Below are 15702 nucleotides of genomic sequence, written 5' to 3'. Positions count from 1 at the left end.
GTGCCTGCAAAAGTCTACCACCAGCTCCTTGGTTTTACTGGTGTTAATCTGGAGGTAGTTCAGCTGGCACCAGTCCACAAAGTCTTGTGTCAGTTCTCTGTACTCCTTGTCGTCCCCATCAGTGAATAGGCCGACTATTGCAGAGTCATCAGAGAACTTCTGCAGGAAGCACTGGGTGGAGTTGTGGGAGAAGTCTGCAGTGTAGATGGTGAAAAGGAATGGAGCCAGAACCGTTCCCTGTGGGGCCCCCGTACTGCAGACGACCCTGTCCGACACACAGCCCTGAGTTCTCACATACTGTGGTCGGTCAGTGAGGTAGTCCAAAATCCAGGTAGTGAGGTGATGGTCCACTCCAGAGTTCTCCAGCTTGTCCTTCAGGACTGTGGGAAGAATAGTGTTGAAGGCACTGGTGAAATCAAAGAACACGATTCTCATAGTGCTCCCAGTGGTCTCCAGGTGAGCGAGGGAATGACGCACGAGGTGAATGACGGCATCATCCGCACCAATGCCAGGCTGGTAGGCAAAATGAAGTGGGTCCAATGATGAGCTCACCAGGTGCCGAAGCTGAGCCAGGACCAGCTGCTCCAGGGTCTTCATCAGGGTCTTCATACATAATGTAGAAAAGACCATTGCATATGTCAACATATAAATATATATATATATTTTTTTTTTCTCTTTCAAACAAAAGTCACTGAGATTAGATTGTGAAATTGTCTTTTCCACATACTGAACTGTAGCACTACAACAAATGTTCACTGACATTAACCCTTTAGAGCCGGTCGGAGCGGGCATGCTCTGTTTTGCGTAACTATTTTTAAATCCCGGTAGCTCTGCAACCACGTAAGCTAGCGCAGTAATTTTTTTTGCATATGAAACCGGAGGAGTTGTACTTACATCTTATGCCATCAGCTTGTCCTAGGTCACATTCCTTCCACATATAGCTTTGCAAAAACTGCATAAAAAGCACTTGCAGCAACAAAAACATAATATTCCAGAAACACGCTTTGCCGATCCGATCAGCTGTTCATAACACTTCCTACATTGGAATAGACGTCAGCGTGGCCTTTTGCATGTCCGCCATTACCTGCCTGAAACCGGAAGTGACGTCATTTTCGCGGAAATGTAGTTTTTTTTTTTACCATCAGGGCCTCAGGGCCTATACTGGTGTTTTTAAAAGTTATGTTTGACTTTATGACTTTCTGTGTCTTTTCTGGGATGCTTAAAACTCAAATTGCACTGCTGGAAATAGTTTATTTTGATGCATATGCTGCTTTTTTGTAAATTTGCACTATAATATTTATTTTCGTTTTTCCTGCAGTATATAAAAATTGGTGTATTTCAAAAATAAAACTATGAAGACACTCAAAATAAATTTCCTGTGGTAGGAAACTATTTTGTGCAACTTTTTTGTATTTACAGTTTTGAGGGATAAGCCTCTTAAAATTCTCTAACTAGAAATATATGTTAAAAAAGCAAAAACGATTTTCAATTTTTTTGTAGTTTATTGCACTTTTTTGCAATTTATGTAATTACTATGCACTTAATGAATACATATTATTAAAATCTGGGCTATAATTGTTGTATTGATGTATAGCAACTTGAAATGCTCCCAAAAATGGCACTACACCATGTAAAAATATAATATAAGCTCTGGCGGACTTGGTTCTATGGTAGGTCTTAAAGGGTTAAAGGGCACCCTAACATGTTGCCTGTTAAACAAAGCTCATTTAGACCTCATTTAGAAAGTTTGTTTCTTTCCTACAATCAGCATTGTAAGAGGGACTCCTACTAGCAGATCAATACAATCTGTTTCCTGCATAAGCAAAGAAAGACAACTGGACATCTAATAACTTGTTTACACACAACTTCACACATAGAGATAATGAATGACTGAGAAGGAAACAGAAAACTACCTATGCCAGGCCAATGAAGGGACTTGTAAATGTGTTCCGTTGTCCTTGACAGAACCAACATTTTTAACAAACAGCTTCTGTTCCAATTCAAAACCCCTGAAATATATTTATATGGATTCTGATTCATTTGCTGTTTATTCCCTGAAAACACTGTAACCAATAAAGATTATTTCCAATCCGTCCACCTACATGCAGAAACCACAGATTAAAGGTCTTGTGCATATTATTCATGGCTGAGGAGAGAAAAGCAGGTTCTCCTTGTTCTCTTTTCTATCTATTTTCTCTGGTTACGAGAAGCAATAAATCTGGGGCCTGGGTGAGATTATAGAGCTGCCCTTAGCTGGAAATGAAAGCTTGGTGTTTATCCTGCTGGTCAAGCCTCCTGGGTTACACAGCAAGGCAGAGCAAGTGGCTAATATTTAGAGGGTAATAAAAACTAATAGGAACATGCAAAGACAGTTCTTTCATCTCAGGTGAACAGGAGTGTAGATGTAGTGTTGTTCAAAAAAAGAAAAGTCTATAACAGGAGTAGGTGTCTGCTGTTTCACTTGTGTCTTTGTTATCCATTCTTAGGTTTAAAATGCACTTGTAGTTGCCAACTGGCTACGCTCAGTGGGAGAGGATACCAAAAGGCATTTTGAGGCTACGGAAATATGATTGTCAGAGGTATTGTAAGCAACAGCAGCCTTGAGCCTTAAAAGTCAACAGTGCTGCTGTCTGCGTGTATTCATCTGAGTTCAGGATGGCTGATCACAGACAAACAGTGCTCAAAGTATTGTTTGTCTGTTTGTGTGTTTGTGTTTGTGTCTGGTTTCCCAAACTGTACCAAGTTGTTATTGTCAATAGTAAACATGTGATTGAATGCAAAACATGAATTGTGTTTGTAGGTGTGTGTGCGTGCGTGTGTGTGTGTGTACAACTGCACAGAAGAAGGCAGAGTTGCATCAGTCAAATAGCGGAATAGTGTGTTCAGTGAACGTTTTCAGGTATTGACATTCTACAAAGCAGATCATACATAGAATTAATCAGAAACGTCATACAGTCTAATCAGACTGTTTATATAAGGTTCGAATCATATTTATAGCTTCTCTCGACCCCTCAAAAAATTTGACAACACTACAAGTGAAACACGGTCTTTAACACAAGCAGCAAAGCAATAACACAAAACCAAAACGTGCTGCTATTACAGATACCCTGACTCATTTGCATACTTGTTAATGAATAGACCAATCAGAATATTTCAAAAGTGCTTTCAGTGAATTTTTCTAGGTTCTGCTATATCACAAAGACAATACCATGCATCAGAATAATGGTGGGATTTGTGAACATTTAATGAGCAATGCTAACTGCCAGAACACTAGAGTTGTCTAATTCTTGGAGTTAAGAGATAAGCAACATTAATTTTTCTTCCATTCTGTATGGAAGTTTTTTGGTCCTGCACTGAATACCTACAGAGCCTTCACCATAATGGGAAGCATCATAGAGTTTATTTGTGCTTGTGTATGATTTGTGCATTGTGCTGCCATCACAAGTAAATCTGAACTAATCATTATAGACTATGAGCTATTTAATCTTGAACAATTTACTTTTACTGAAATGCAGAAAAGAAAAATTTATACTGGACCAGCTGTGTGGATGAAAGAACTATGGAAATGAGAACACAGCATAGCTCTACACTGGAAGAATACTAGGTATTGCATAAGCATTCTGAGAAAGACAGACAATGGCAGCTTATTACATTTTATGGAGCAACTTAGTATTAACCAATATATTGTGATATACTACTATAAGGTTAGAAGTGAAGCAGCTATTTTAAATCAAGCTTTAAATTTACACTGTTGCAAGTAAGACCCAGCGAGTGGTGCACAGCATAAATTTGCAATATGTTGTTGAAAAACTGACAAAAAAAAAGGCTGTAGTCTAGTCTTTAGCTAAACTTTAGGTTAGCTGAATTTAAATCCTTTCTGCAAAGCAAAGCATTATTATTTTATTTTCTGGAATCCCTTCTTTTCTCTGTTCTTCCTATATATTACAATACATGCAAATTAAAATGCAGCTTGCAACAATGTCATAAATTGGTGATGTGATTTGAAGATAAGTAGACATGATGTCACCACACCCGAGACTTGGGAAAGAACATGTTCATAACCAAATAAATAAATATATAAATTTGCTGTGGGTTAGAAGTGTCAAAGGTGGTGGGCTTTGCTTTCAAAAGGTCAGCATAGGGTCAAAGCCAAACTCTGAGCAGAAAACCACATAGCTACTCTCTTTATCTAATATAATGGCTCTGTTCTGTGTGGTGTCACTGACTTGCGTGCCTAAAACCCTGCCAGCCAGAAAAGAAAAAGAAAAGGAAGAAGAATAAACTGTTGCATAAAACCAATCTTGCACCAAATTAACTAATTAACTGGTATCCACCCTAGAGCAGCAGCACCAGAAAAGGAAAGTCATACTGGATGTGTATGTAGCAACTGTTTGCAGACAAGTTCACTACAATTATTTTTCCAACTTACTAAATATGCATGAGCTAACCCTTCCTCCCACGGGAGGAAAATCACGCATTTTGAGTGAGATTGAGTGAGATTCAGTCGGGAGTTAATCATCTGTATAAACCACAGTGTGGCGCGATGAACAACACAACACACAAAAGGTGAAGGGACTCTCTGTTCTGTATGGTGTGATGCCTAAAGCCTCACCGTATCTATTTTCTTTTTTAACCATTTAGTCTTATATTAAATGTTAGCTTAGCTAAACATCCTATCTATGCCAAGCTGCGCATTTATGGACGTCTATTAAACTGGTAAACTTTCAGGTATAATTCACACATACATACACTGACACCCACCCCCTTTTTTCACTCCACCCGAAAGACGAGTGTGGTTTCCTCACTGCGCCTCCTCGTCAGATTTATCACTTGGAGCTGAGGAGAACCAGACGCAACTTTTCCTTGTGAAGAAGTGCCGAAGGACAGAGAAGCAGTCGTCACATCAGCACGCACAGTTTAATCAGTGAGCAGCAAAGCTGAGACCTTGCGTCTCCACCGGCTGGATTGTCCGTTAACAACCACTTTCAGCTTGCGCTCACACCTCACTAAGAGCGGGTAATTAAACTTTGTTTATTTATTCTTTTATCCTAAACTTTAAAAACACGGAACATTTATCAATGTTTGCTGGTAAGTGCCTGAAATATTATTTCAATTTCACGCTGAATTTCATCTATATATTTCTGCTTTTTTCGGGGGGTCTCTTTTTTTTCCAATGACAGCAATAAGTAACGCTCCTATGAATTGATTTGCATGGTTCTTATTAGAAAAAAAATTTCATTCTACTTTTTTGTATCATTCTCCCTGCTTTCTCTCACATTATATTGTGCGCTGTTTTGGGTCAGTCGGGTTAATTGCATTGCACTAGCTTATCACTACAAATCCGTTTTTATCCTGTTAAAATGTGCCCTTTTTCCTGCGATGGGTTGCCATATTTAGTGTTTCTTACCTCATGTGCAGGGGCATTAAAGTGATAAATTTTGCAAGAAATAAAGGGCACTGTCATCAGGATCAGCCTTGTCTGTTATGTTGGTTTGCAGTAAAGTGACAAGGTCCTAATAAATTATATAAAATCACCGACTAGATGTCTTTACCCACACACATATTCATCAGGAAAAAATCAAAGACATGTCACACTTGCCAACACGATTAAGCTGAAACATTGCGATCATGTAATTTGTTGTGATCATATCTTGTTGCCATGAATGTGACCCTGCATGAGTAATGCTGAGTTGGGAAATGTCTTTTCCAGGTGAAGATGTCCTTTTGTTTCCAAAGAAGACGCAGCATGCTGAAATACTTTATCTTCACGCAAACATCTTAGCTCTGGAATGCATTATGTACCACAAAGTATGAACATTTAATACCTAATTTATTGGATCAAGTTGTTCTCAATTTAAAAACCAAACAAACCCAAAGAAAGAAGGATTTTCTGCTAAGATATGGGGGAGTCAAATATCAGCCTCGTGGTAGGACCTTCTAGAGAGATGCAGGAAAATGTCAGAGAAGGCAAGCTGGATCATTACATGGACAACTATGACATGGACTATGGCATCCCTCCAGATGAGATCCCCGATACCACACAGGGTCAAGCCTTCTTTGTTGCCACCATTGTTATCGGTGTGGTCCTTGTCTGCATCATGCTTGTTTGTGGATTGGGAAACTTCATATTCATTGCCACACTGACAAGATACAAAAAACTCAGAAATCTAACCAACCTGCTCATTGCTAATTTGGCCATCTCCGACTTCATTGTGGCAGTCGTTTGTTGCCCATTCTTGGTGGACTACTACGTGGTTAAGCAGCTTTCCTGGGATCATGGATTGGTGCTCTGTGCCTCTGTGAACTATCTCCGTACTGTGTCACTCTACGTGTCGACAAACGCATTGCTTGCCATTGCAGTTGACAGGTGAGTTTCTCAATCTTTTCATTTGTCTGTATGTCTGTGAGTGAGTCTGCATGGGTGTGCAATTAGATTCAGTTCTTTTTATTTGAAAAAAATATTTCATTTTTGTGTATAAAGTGTATAGAGATTATATAACTTGAAAAACTTTGAAAACTGTACACTGCTTTATTCAGCTGTAATGGGATATATGAAAACTCTGTGCAATTCTTTGTCTTTGTCTTTTGAACTTGAGGTCTTTACTTCACTTGAAAACAACATAGTATGTTTCTCTGAGTGATAGAGCCAAGAGGTTATGATGAGTGTTTGAATGCAGAGGTATCAACCCAAAAGAAAAATACAGATATGCTTAATAACAAAAAATGAGAGTCTTTATTGGGCTGTTTAAAGAAGTCTGCAAGCATAATCCAACAGGGAAAAAGCATAAATACAAAAACAAGGATCAGTAAGTTGCCTGAATCACACCAGTTGGTCCCTATTTGGAAGAGTAGCAGGTTTACTTTGAGCTCCTTGCAAATGACCAAGCTTCTCACCCTATATCTAAGGTAGAGTCAGCCACCCTTCACAGGAAGCATTTTTTTAGTTTTGCAACTGTGATCTTTTTCTTCCATTCACTAACCACAGCAAGTGACTATGGGTGATGGTGGAAATGTGGATGGACAGTTAATATACAGCTTTGCTTTCATGTTCTCTTCATTATCACAGACAGGTACAGCATCTACATTACTTCAGATGCTGCACCAATACATGTCTCATTCCCCTGCTCTCTCCTTTCTTCATTCTTGAACAAGGCCTCACGATACTTGAACTTCACTTTGGGCAGCAACTCATTCCCAACATGGAGTGGGCATGCAGCCTTTTTCTGCCAGAAAACCATGTCCTCAGATTTGGAGGTATTAGCTAGTTTAGTTTCACTTCTCAACCACCTCAATGTAAGCTGCAGGCCATCATTTGATGAAGCCAACAGAAAGACATAATTTGCAAAAGGCAGATATGAGATTCTAAGACTACCAAATCTGGCCATGTGAATCAGGTAGTCAAAGGCAGAGGCTTGGTCTCATCCCCAGTTGTTGAAACAGGTTCTTGGGATATGGAATGTTATTGCTGTGGTGGGGAAGTAACCTGAGCTAGTGATTGAGGTGTTACCACCGATATATTGCCATGCTTGCCTCAATGAGCAGCTTGGGTTCTGGAGCTAGTCTCCTGCAGAGAAGCTGAACTCTGGAGCTGTCCAGAGTGGGGAGGGCAATGAGCCAAGCCAGTATACTTATATCCCACCCTGCTCAGTGCAGTATTCCTCAGAGTTGCTTTCTTCTGCCTTTGGACAGGGGAACAGATCCCAGCTTTTGTTTGTGCTCACAAATCAAATGGCAGTTCAGAGACCTTGGCCATCTTGGAGCTCATAGGTGGGAGATCTTTATCTCATCTGTTGCAGAGGTGGGAAATCTTCACCTCTGGCAGAACTTGGGCAGCATTCTGATGTAGGCTAGGGACACTGTCTCAATGAATCATGTTCTGCTCCTCCACTGCAAGGAATTGTGGCTGTTGCTTCCTAGTGGCAATTCTCAAACCAAATTATGTGTCACGGCGAGTGAGAAGAGCCGTGTGGAAGAAATGAAGGAGGATCCAAGCGCAGGCAGTCGTGAAGGTGTGAAGGTGGTTTATTGAATAAATGGCAAAGGAAAAATGGCAAATGAAGACAAACTAAACTATACTGGAAAACAACTGAACTACAGCGCAGAAACCAGAACACGAACAAGAAGGAGGGCGAGCAGAGGCAGACAATGGTAGACAGCAGGGAACACATGGATGAAACATGGTGAATACACAGACGGACCAGCACCTACAATGACAGAGGACACGACTTAAATACACACAGAAAAACACAGGGGAATTACACACAGGTGGTGGACACAGCTGGGAATAATCAACAAGACAAGACAGAGGTAAAACTGGACACACTCACATGAGACGCAGACCTTCACAATAAAACAGGAAACGAGAACACTACACCAAGACGCAGACCTGACACTGAGAGACAGACAGACAGAGAATGACACATGGAACCTGAACTAAACTAAACGTGAGATACAACCGAGAACAAATCCTTAACATGAATAAACAGAAACATAGAATTCTAATAATAATCATCATTATAATGATAATACTCATAGCGCCCAAAACCACAACAATCATCCAAAAATAAACTAACAATCAAAACTCAAAATACTGGGTTGAAACTGACCCAGAACTGTGACATTATGGAAGGAACTGTCAAGTTGAAGTAATGATCCTATTAAGTTTGGTTCGCTTGTTTAGCCCTTAAGGCAAAAGGAACACACATCTGGCATTTGCTGAAGAACTGTGGGAGGTGTTTGGAGAGGTCATGGTTTGGTCAGGCCTTTGGTTGGCTTCAAAATGATTCTGTCAAACCATCAGACAAGTCAAAACCCAGTTTCCTTTAGGATCTGGACATTGTGGGGGTACCCTGGTTGCCTCTGCAACATCAGGTAGATGGTGGGTTTCCACTTCAGGGGAATCACGTGCTTCAGACTTCCTGAGAAACACTTTGACCTCCTACAGGAGAGCAAAGTCCAACTGCTGGATTTAAGAGGAACAATGTTGTTCCCTCCCTAGCCTTTAAACAGTAGACCACCCATTTTTGAAGGAACACAGAAGTTTGCTTAGCCAGTCTATATGTGTTTTTTTTAGATCTGAAGAAGGCGTTCAGTGAGTATGTGTGTCATGTGGGTTGTGCTTTGACGGTATCAGGCACGTTGTTGCATGCTATTTGGTTCTTGACCAAACTGACAATTTGGTTAACATTATCAGATTGTCAGACCACCAAAATAAATGTCACAAAAAGCATATTGATAATTTTTCCCTGCGCACCAGGCATAGCGGAATTGACTCAGTATGTGCCCAGTATGCCTTTTTTGCTCTCTTCTGACCACTACTCATGCTAGGGTCATCTAGGTCGGAATTCTCTCCAGGACACAGGTCAGATTGACTACTTCTTCTTTTCAAATATTTATCCATTGCTATTGCTGCTTGTCTCACTCAAAGCATGGCTATTATTTAATTTCTTCTTCCTCTTCTTCTGTTTTACTGGCAGTTTGCAAACCATTTAATTAGAGCAGGTAGTTGTACTGCCCTCTAGTGGAAGAGAATGTAATTGTTCTGCCCGTTACTCAGGCCGGATGCAGCAGGTGTAACCAGATAATCTTCCACAGCACACCTATGTGCAGAGGTTGGGAAACACTGCTCTATATAGTATAGTCTTGTACCTTTGTGCAAAAGTTAACCATGGCTCAGATTTATTTTCAAGTGTTAGTACATTGTCAATAAGGAAAAAATATTTGTTCACTCTATCACTAGTGCTTTAAAGAGCACATTAGTAACATTGGTTAATTCATTTTTGACTGCTCATTATCTGAAGAAGCTCAGTATAAACAGATCCACTTAATATTCTGTTTAGCATGCAGCAGGTAGATATTCTGCTATGATGAATCTTTTTCATGTCCTACTGATATTATCTATTCAGTTTTCTGGCACATCATATGCATGCTATACTACAGCATACAAATGAAATGAGCAGGAAATACTTACATATCAAACATTCAACATTGGCTCAGCAGAAAGGTCATCCTACTAAAAAATGCATTTCAAAACATGAACATTTTTGACTAGTAGTCAAGTAGATCAGTCTCTCACTAGCAGTACTTTATCTTAAAGTAGATATCAATAGTATTTTCAGATAGCAATATATCTTCCTTGCATCATCAGCAGATGCCGTAAGTGACTAACTGGTGAACATAATAAAATATTTGGCAATGAAGGCACGAGATATGTTACATAGCAGCTGGAAAATTTTTAAGTAAAAAACAGGAGCCGTGCTTAAAGAAACTCAATATTCATCTTACTGGTATGATGATAAACTTGTTTCTAAATAATTGATAATTCTCATCCCTATAACATCTGAAAAATGATGTATATTAACTTCAGAGATATTTGTAACTCTCCACGGTCCCAAAAGGGCCATCTTTAAGTTAATCAGAATCAGAATCAGAATACTTTATTGATCCCTGGGGGAAATTATTTTTTGTTACAGTGCTCCATTTTAAACCAACATTAAGACAAGACAGACAATACGCTAACTAAGAATAGTACAATATATACATATATATACATACATACATACATACATAAGTCACTTATAAATAAATATTTGGAAAAGAAACGTGTAGTTGTAGCAGCAAACAGTGTGTTAAGTGGATGCGTTGTACAGGGAGATGGCCACAGGCAGGAATGATTTCCTGTGTCGTTCAGTGGTGCTTTTCGGTAATCTCAGTCTCTCACTGAACGAGCTCCTGTGACTGACCAACATGTCATGGAGTGGGTGGGAGGTGTTATCCAACATTGTCTTTATCTTGGACAGCATCCGCCTCTCCGACACCACCTTGAGGGAGTCCAGCTCCATCCCCACAACATTGCTGGCCTTACGGATCAGTTTATTAAGTCTGTTGGCATCTGCGACCCTCAGCCTGCTCCCCCAGCATGCAACAGCATAGAGGATCGCACTGGCCACAACAGACTCATAGAAAATCCTCAGCATTTTCTGGCAGATGTTGAAGGACCTCAGTCGCCTCAAAAAATAGAGACGACTCTGGCCCTTCCTGTAAAGTGCTGTGGTGTTTTTAGCCCAGTCCAGTTTATTGTCAATGTGTACTCCAAGGTATTTATAGTCCTCCACAATGTCAACACTGACCCCCTGGATTGAAACAGGGGTCAAGTGTTTCCTGGTCTTCCTGAAGTCCACGATCAGTTCCTTGGTCTTTGCCAAATATAAGGTATTTGGTAAATGTTAGGTAAAGACCGTCTTCAAATGTAAAAAAGAATAACATGAAACATGGCAAGTGAGCATATCAGCAATATTATATTTGGTGAGTAAATAGGAAAGGACAAAAAAACCTCTCTGGAGGATGCAAAGTGTAGCCATTTCTGTCCCCTTCAGACTTATATGCTTGAGGGGTGTTAAGGTTCAAAATTGAGGAAGGAGAGTACAAACCACCCATGGTCCAGAAGGTCTTGGTCAAACAATGATTTTAATGAATACACACGTGTGGGAAGAACACTCTGTACGCCGACAGCCAGTGATCTCCGACTTACTAAAGCACAAACAATTATTTTATAACATCAGGGTTTGTTTACTGACGCCCCTTCATGCGTAACAGGTACATTTTATACATAGATCAGATCAACACCACAATGACTTTCAACCCAGAAGATCATCTTCTATTTTCATGGCTGGTACTTTCCGTTCTTGTCTTAAAGTGAATTGTTCCTCTTTCTTGCCGAGACATGACTAATCTCTCCTCTAAATAAATCTAACTCATGTGTGTGTGTGTGTTGACCCCACATGCTCTTTCTCAATTCACCTGTTGTACTTCTGACCTTTTACCAGACCAGAGGCTCACTGAGACTATATGTATGTCTTCTACTAAATAAATGTTTTAACCAAGAACCTCTACTAAAACCTTAATATAAAATGATCTGATATATAAGTGTTTTGTAAGCATGTATTGCAATTCCTTCTATGGCTCCAAGTCACTTGCACAATAGATTGTCCGGACATCGCGCCGAACAAAGCTTCCAACCCCCAATTAATTGACCGAGCTCCAACTCTTTAATAAGCACAGATATGCATTGTGTATAAAATAGTCATAACTGCACCTGAAATACAAGGTCAACATAATAACTGTATGCATAACATCTTAAGGCCTTCTTAAAGCTATCTGTTACATTGTTAAAGCCTCGTCTTAGCCTGCTGCTCAAAATAACTTTCACTTCTGCAAAACTCTCCAAGCCTGTTTCCTGTCCTGTTACTTTTAGCCTTTCTGAAAGACACACACTGTTCAACCCCTGAATGCAATATAAACTCCAGATTATATTATTAATGCAATGGTAATAATGATGATTATTTAACAATAGCAGTAAAATAATTTCCCTGCTCCACAGGGGCTTTTAAGAATACGCTATTAGGCCACAGGTGCAATCATTGTGAGTGCTCAATTAAACAGAAGCTGTTTAAAAGCCTTTTTTTATAGCAGATAATGAATTTGACGTGTGGGAAAGCACAGGTGTAAGAAATAAAAAATAATGACGAATGAATTTCATTTAGCTGCTTTTATTTCAGGGTTGCATTGTGGTGACTGTAGCTCATGACGTAGAGCAGGGCTACTAATCAGAAGGTTGTTGGTTTGATAACTGGCAGCTTAAGTCTGTTTGCCAAAGTATCACTGAGCAACATACTGAACCCCAAGTTGCTTTCCGATGTGTTCGTCAGAGTATGAATGTGTGTGGCTGTTAGATAGAAAGCATTTAGGTGTCCTGAATGGGTGAATGAGGCATGTTGTATGAAGTGGTCAAACAGGAAAGTGCCGTATAGGGACCGTTCCATTTGTGGTCCCTCAGTAGGTCAGAACACAACAGAACCATACTAAATGTCTCTTATTTTGTCGTATCAGAACAGCTGCAGTGAAAAGGTTTTTTTTTTTTCCATTTTCAGGTTAAAAAGGCCCTTGGAAGTAACACAAACAGACACACACAAAATTTACCCATCCTTAAAACTATTGCAATATGATTACATACTTTAATTGGTGGTTGGCCTAAGGGAAGCTGGTGGCTCTGTTAAAGCCGTGGGGCCATATTGCCATCATGGTTTTTATCTACTTTTCCACTATGAGGGAAGGATCGCCGTTAATCAATACAAAGTTTCCCTGAAATCACCTTTAATGTATGATGCAACATTTCTGTGATGTAATAGTGGTCACCATACTGATAATGCTCTCGTTCACATCGGGGACAAGGGGTAGCATAATTTTTGGGTCTTCATCATCTGTTTGATGTAAAACCAGGGCTGTCATACATCAATATATAAGCATTTTTTATTTAAATGTGTAAATATTAAACTTTTAGCTGTGTCTAGAGGAATAATTATAATATAAATTATTTTTAAAAAGTAATTATTTGTAGCAATAAACATTTTACTGCCTCTGTCTTCCTTTACATATGGACATACATATTTCTTTTATCTGTGTTTCCATACTAAAATGACTTCTGCCAATATAATTTTATATTTTCATACAATTTTAGATATAATTCTTTGTAACTATGGCACTTCCATAACACTCAGATTGCTAAATATGCTGTTTAATATTGCATAACAGTTGTCTTGTTTTTCTTCCAGGTATATGGCCATAGTCCATCCTCTGAGGCCTCGTATGAAGTACCAAACTGCCTACTGTCTGATAACAGGAGTCTGGATTGTTCCCATTCTGATATCAATTCCCTCTGCCTATTTTGCCTCTGAGACCATGTACCCTCATGGAGGCGCCACCTCAAACACTCACAAAGTCTTTTGTGCCCAAATATGGCCTGTGGACCAGCAAGTGTACTACCAGTCATATTTCCTGTTTGTCTTTGCTGTGGAATTTGTTGGCCCTGTGATTGCCATGGCAATGTGTTATGCCCGAATTTCCCGCGAGCTGTGGTTCAAAAATGTCCCAGGTTTTCAGACAGAGCAAATACGGAAGAGGCTGCGCTGTCGCCGTAAGACAGTGATGGTCCTGATCGGAATCTTGACCGCATACATCCTGTGCTGGGCACCGTATTTTGGATTCACCATTCTGAGAGACTTCCACCCGACACTTATCTCCCGCCAGAAGAACTCACTGGTGGCTTTTTACATTATTGAGTGTATTGCCATGAGCAATAGCATGATAAATACCTTCTGTTTTGTTAGTGTCAAGAACAACACAGTTAAGTACCTGAAGAAGATTGTACTGTTGCGCTGGAAGTCAACTTATACCCCTAGTAAGACTGTCGAGGAGATGGATGTGAGAACTTTCTCCTTGCCAGTAACAGAGGAAATTGAATGCATTCACCTAAGGTGAAGAGAAAAATTGTCAAACTAAATATTACTGACATTTGGGTCTCTGTAGTAGACTGCTGAGATTTGGACATCAAATCTTGTGCTCAGATTATGGAAACTGTCCAAGCTTCACGAACCGCACGGAACCACTGAACTGACTACTGGGCCATTAGGCAGTTCCATATATATTCCAAATACCTACAGTATTTCTGCATTATGAGAATGTGATCGTTGTGCTGTTCATACTGTGGGTATTAACTGTGCATTGTAGATTATTGTCTCATCTGTATACACTATATTACACTGAAAACATGTGAATAATAGCTGCTGCTGCCCTAACTGGCCCATCCAAAATGCTTATCTTGGTATTACTTGTATAAGTTCTGAACAAAATCAAATAAGTGTTGACACCAATTTTAAAATACCAAATACCATTTTTACTGTGTGTATATATATATGTGTGTGTGTGTGTGTGTGTGTATAAGTGCACATTTTATAAATTCCATGAAATTACAAATTCCATGCCATTTAAGTATATCTAAGTATTGAACATTGAGCAAAGTTAATTTTAACAACTGAATAACCCAACAAAGACATATTTCCATGTCTGCTGAGTGTAAAGATACATTCTTTTCATCATTTCCGCTACAACAATCAATATATTGCATGCTTATTTGTAGAACAGTACATGTTATATTTCCTGATGGTAATAAACTATAAGAAACTGGAAACAAAGGCTATTTTTGTTTACCATGCTGCATTTTTTTCTATGTGTCCCTCAGTTGCCTGTGCTATTATTGAATGTATTCTTTATCACAGCGAAAGTTTTAAATATTAAAGATTGGAATACTTCACAGCTTGTTTTCATTTATAGACATAGAAGCAGTGAGGGGCTAAAAGACAATATCTTCCTTGGCAGCCTTCCAGCATCCAAGTAAATTTGTTTGATAGAGAATAAAGTTTAGTGAGATTTATTTTTGGTCATGTTGGTAACCACCACACTGACGCACAAGGGCTATAATGAATACTTAATGTGCTATTCCTCCAACTGTGAGAGTGAGACAAAGTACAAACCTTATACTCCCGTATATTTTCTGAGTTGGTATAAATAATGCATATGGGTACTTTTATCGGTCCTGTGGGTATGTAGAGATGTACAGTGAATGATACCAAGAAGAGCTGAAAAGTGTGAAATAGCCAGCACGGCTCCTTAAAAATTACATTTCCATGTAGCTAAATGTTATGTTATTATTTAAGTTTGTGACATTTAACAACAATAAGTGATTGATGTGTATTTGCTATTTTTGGCCTTTCTTTTCTACTGACATTTCTTGTAAAGGAAACAATCTGATATTAAATGGGGTGGAACTCGTCACCCTGGTAACCCTACTGTCTGTACATAAAAGAT

General features: G+C 39.4%; 1 protein-coding gene across 1 annotated transcript; it reads left to right on the top strand.

The window, feature by feature from the left end:
• Positions 1–4853: 4853 nt before the first annotated feature.
• On the top strand, positions 4854–14464 carry prokr1b (prokineticin receptor 1b). Its single transcript, XM_085476718.1, has 3 exons — positions 4854–5016; positions 5711–6367; positions 13611–14464. The coding sequence occupies exons 2-3, from the start codon at positions 5901–5903 to the stop codon at positions 14314–14316; spliced, it is 1173 nt and encodes a 390-aa protein (XP_085332844.1). The 5' UTR covers positions 4854–5016; positions 5711–5900; the 3' UTR covers positions 14317–14464.
• Positions 14465–15702: the final 1238 nt, after the last annotated feature.

The sequence above is a fragment of the Copadichromis virginalis genome, linkage group LG13, assembly GCF_057382275.1.
Source record: "Copadichromis virginalis isolate Kocher_CV1m ecotype Utaka linkage group LG13, C_Virginalis_male_GT1.1, whole genome shotgun sequence".
Taxonomy (NCBI): Eukaryota; Metazoa; Chordata; class Actinopteri; order Cichliformes; family Cichlidae; genus Copadichromis; species Copadichromis virginalis.
This window is presented reverse-complemented; position numbering and strand designations above follow the sequence as displayed.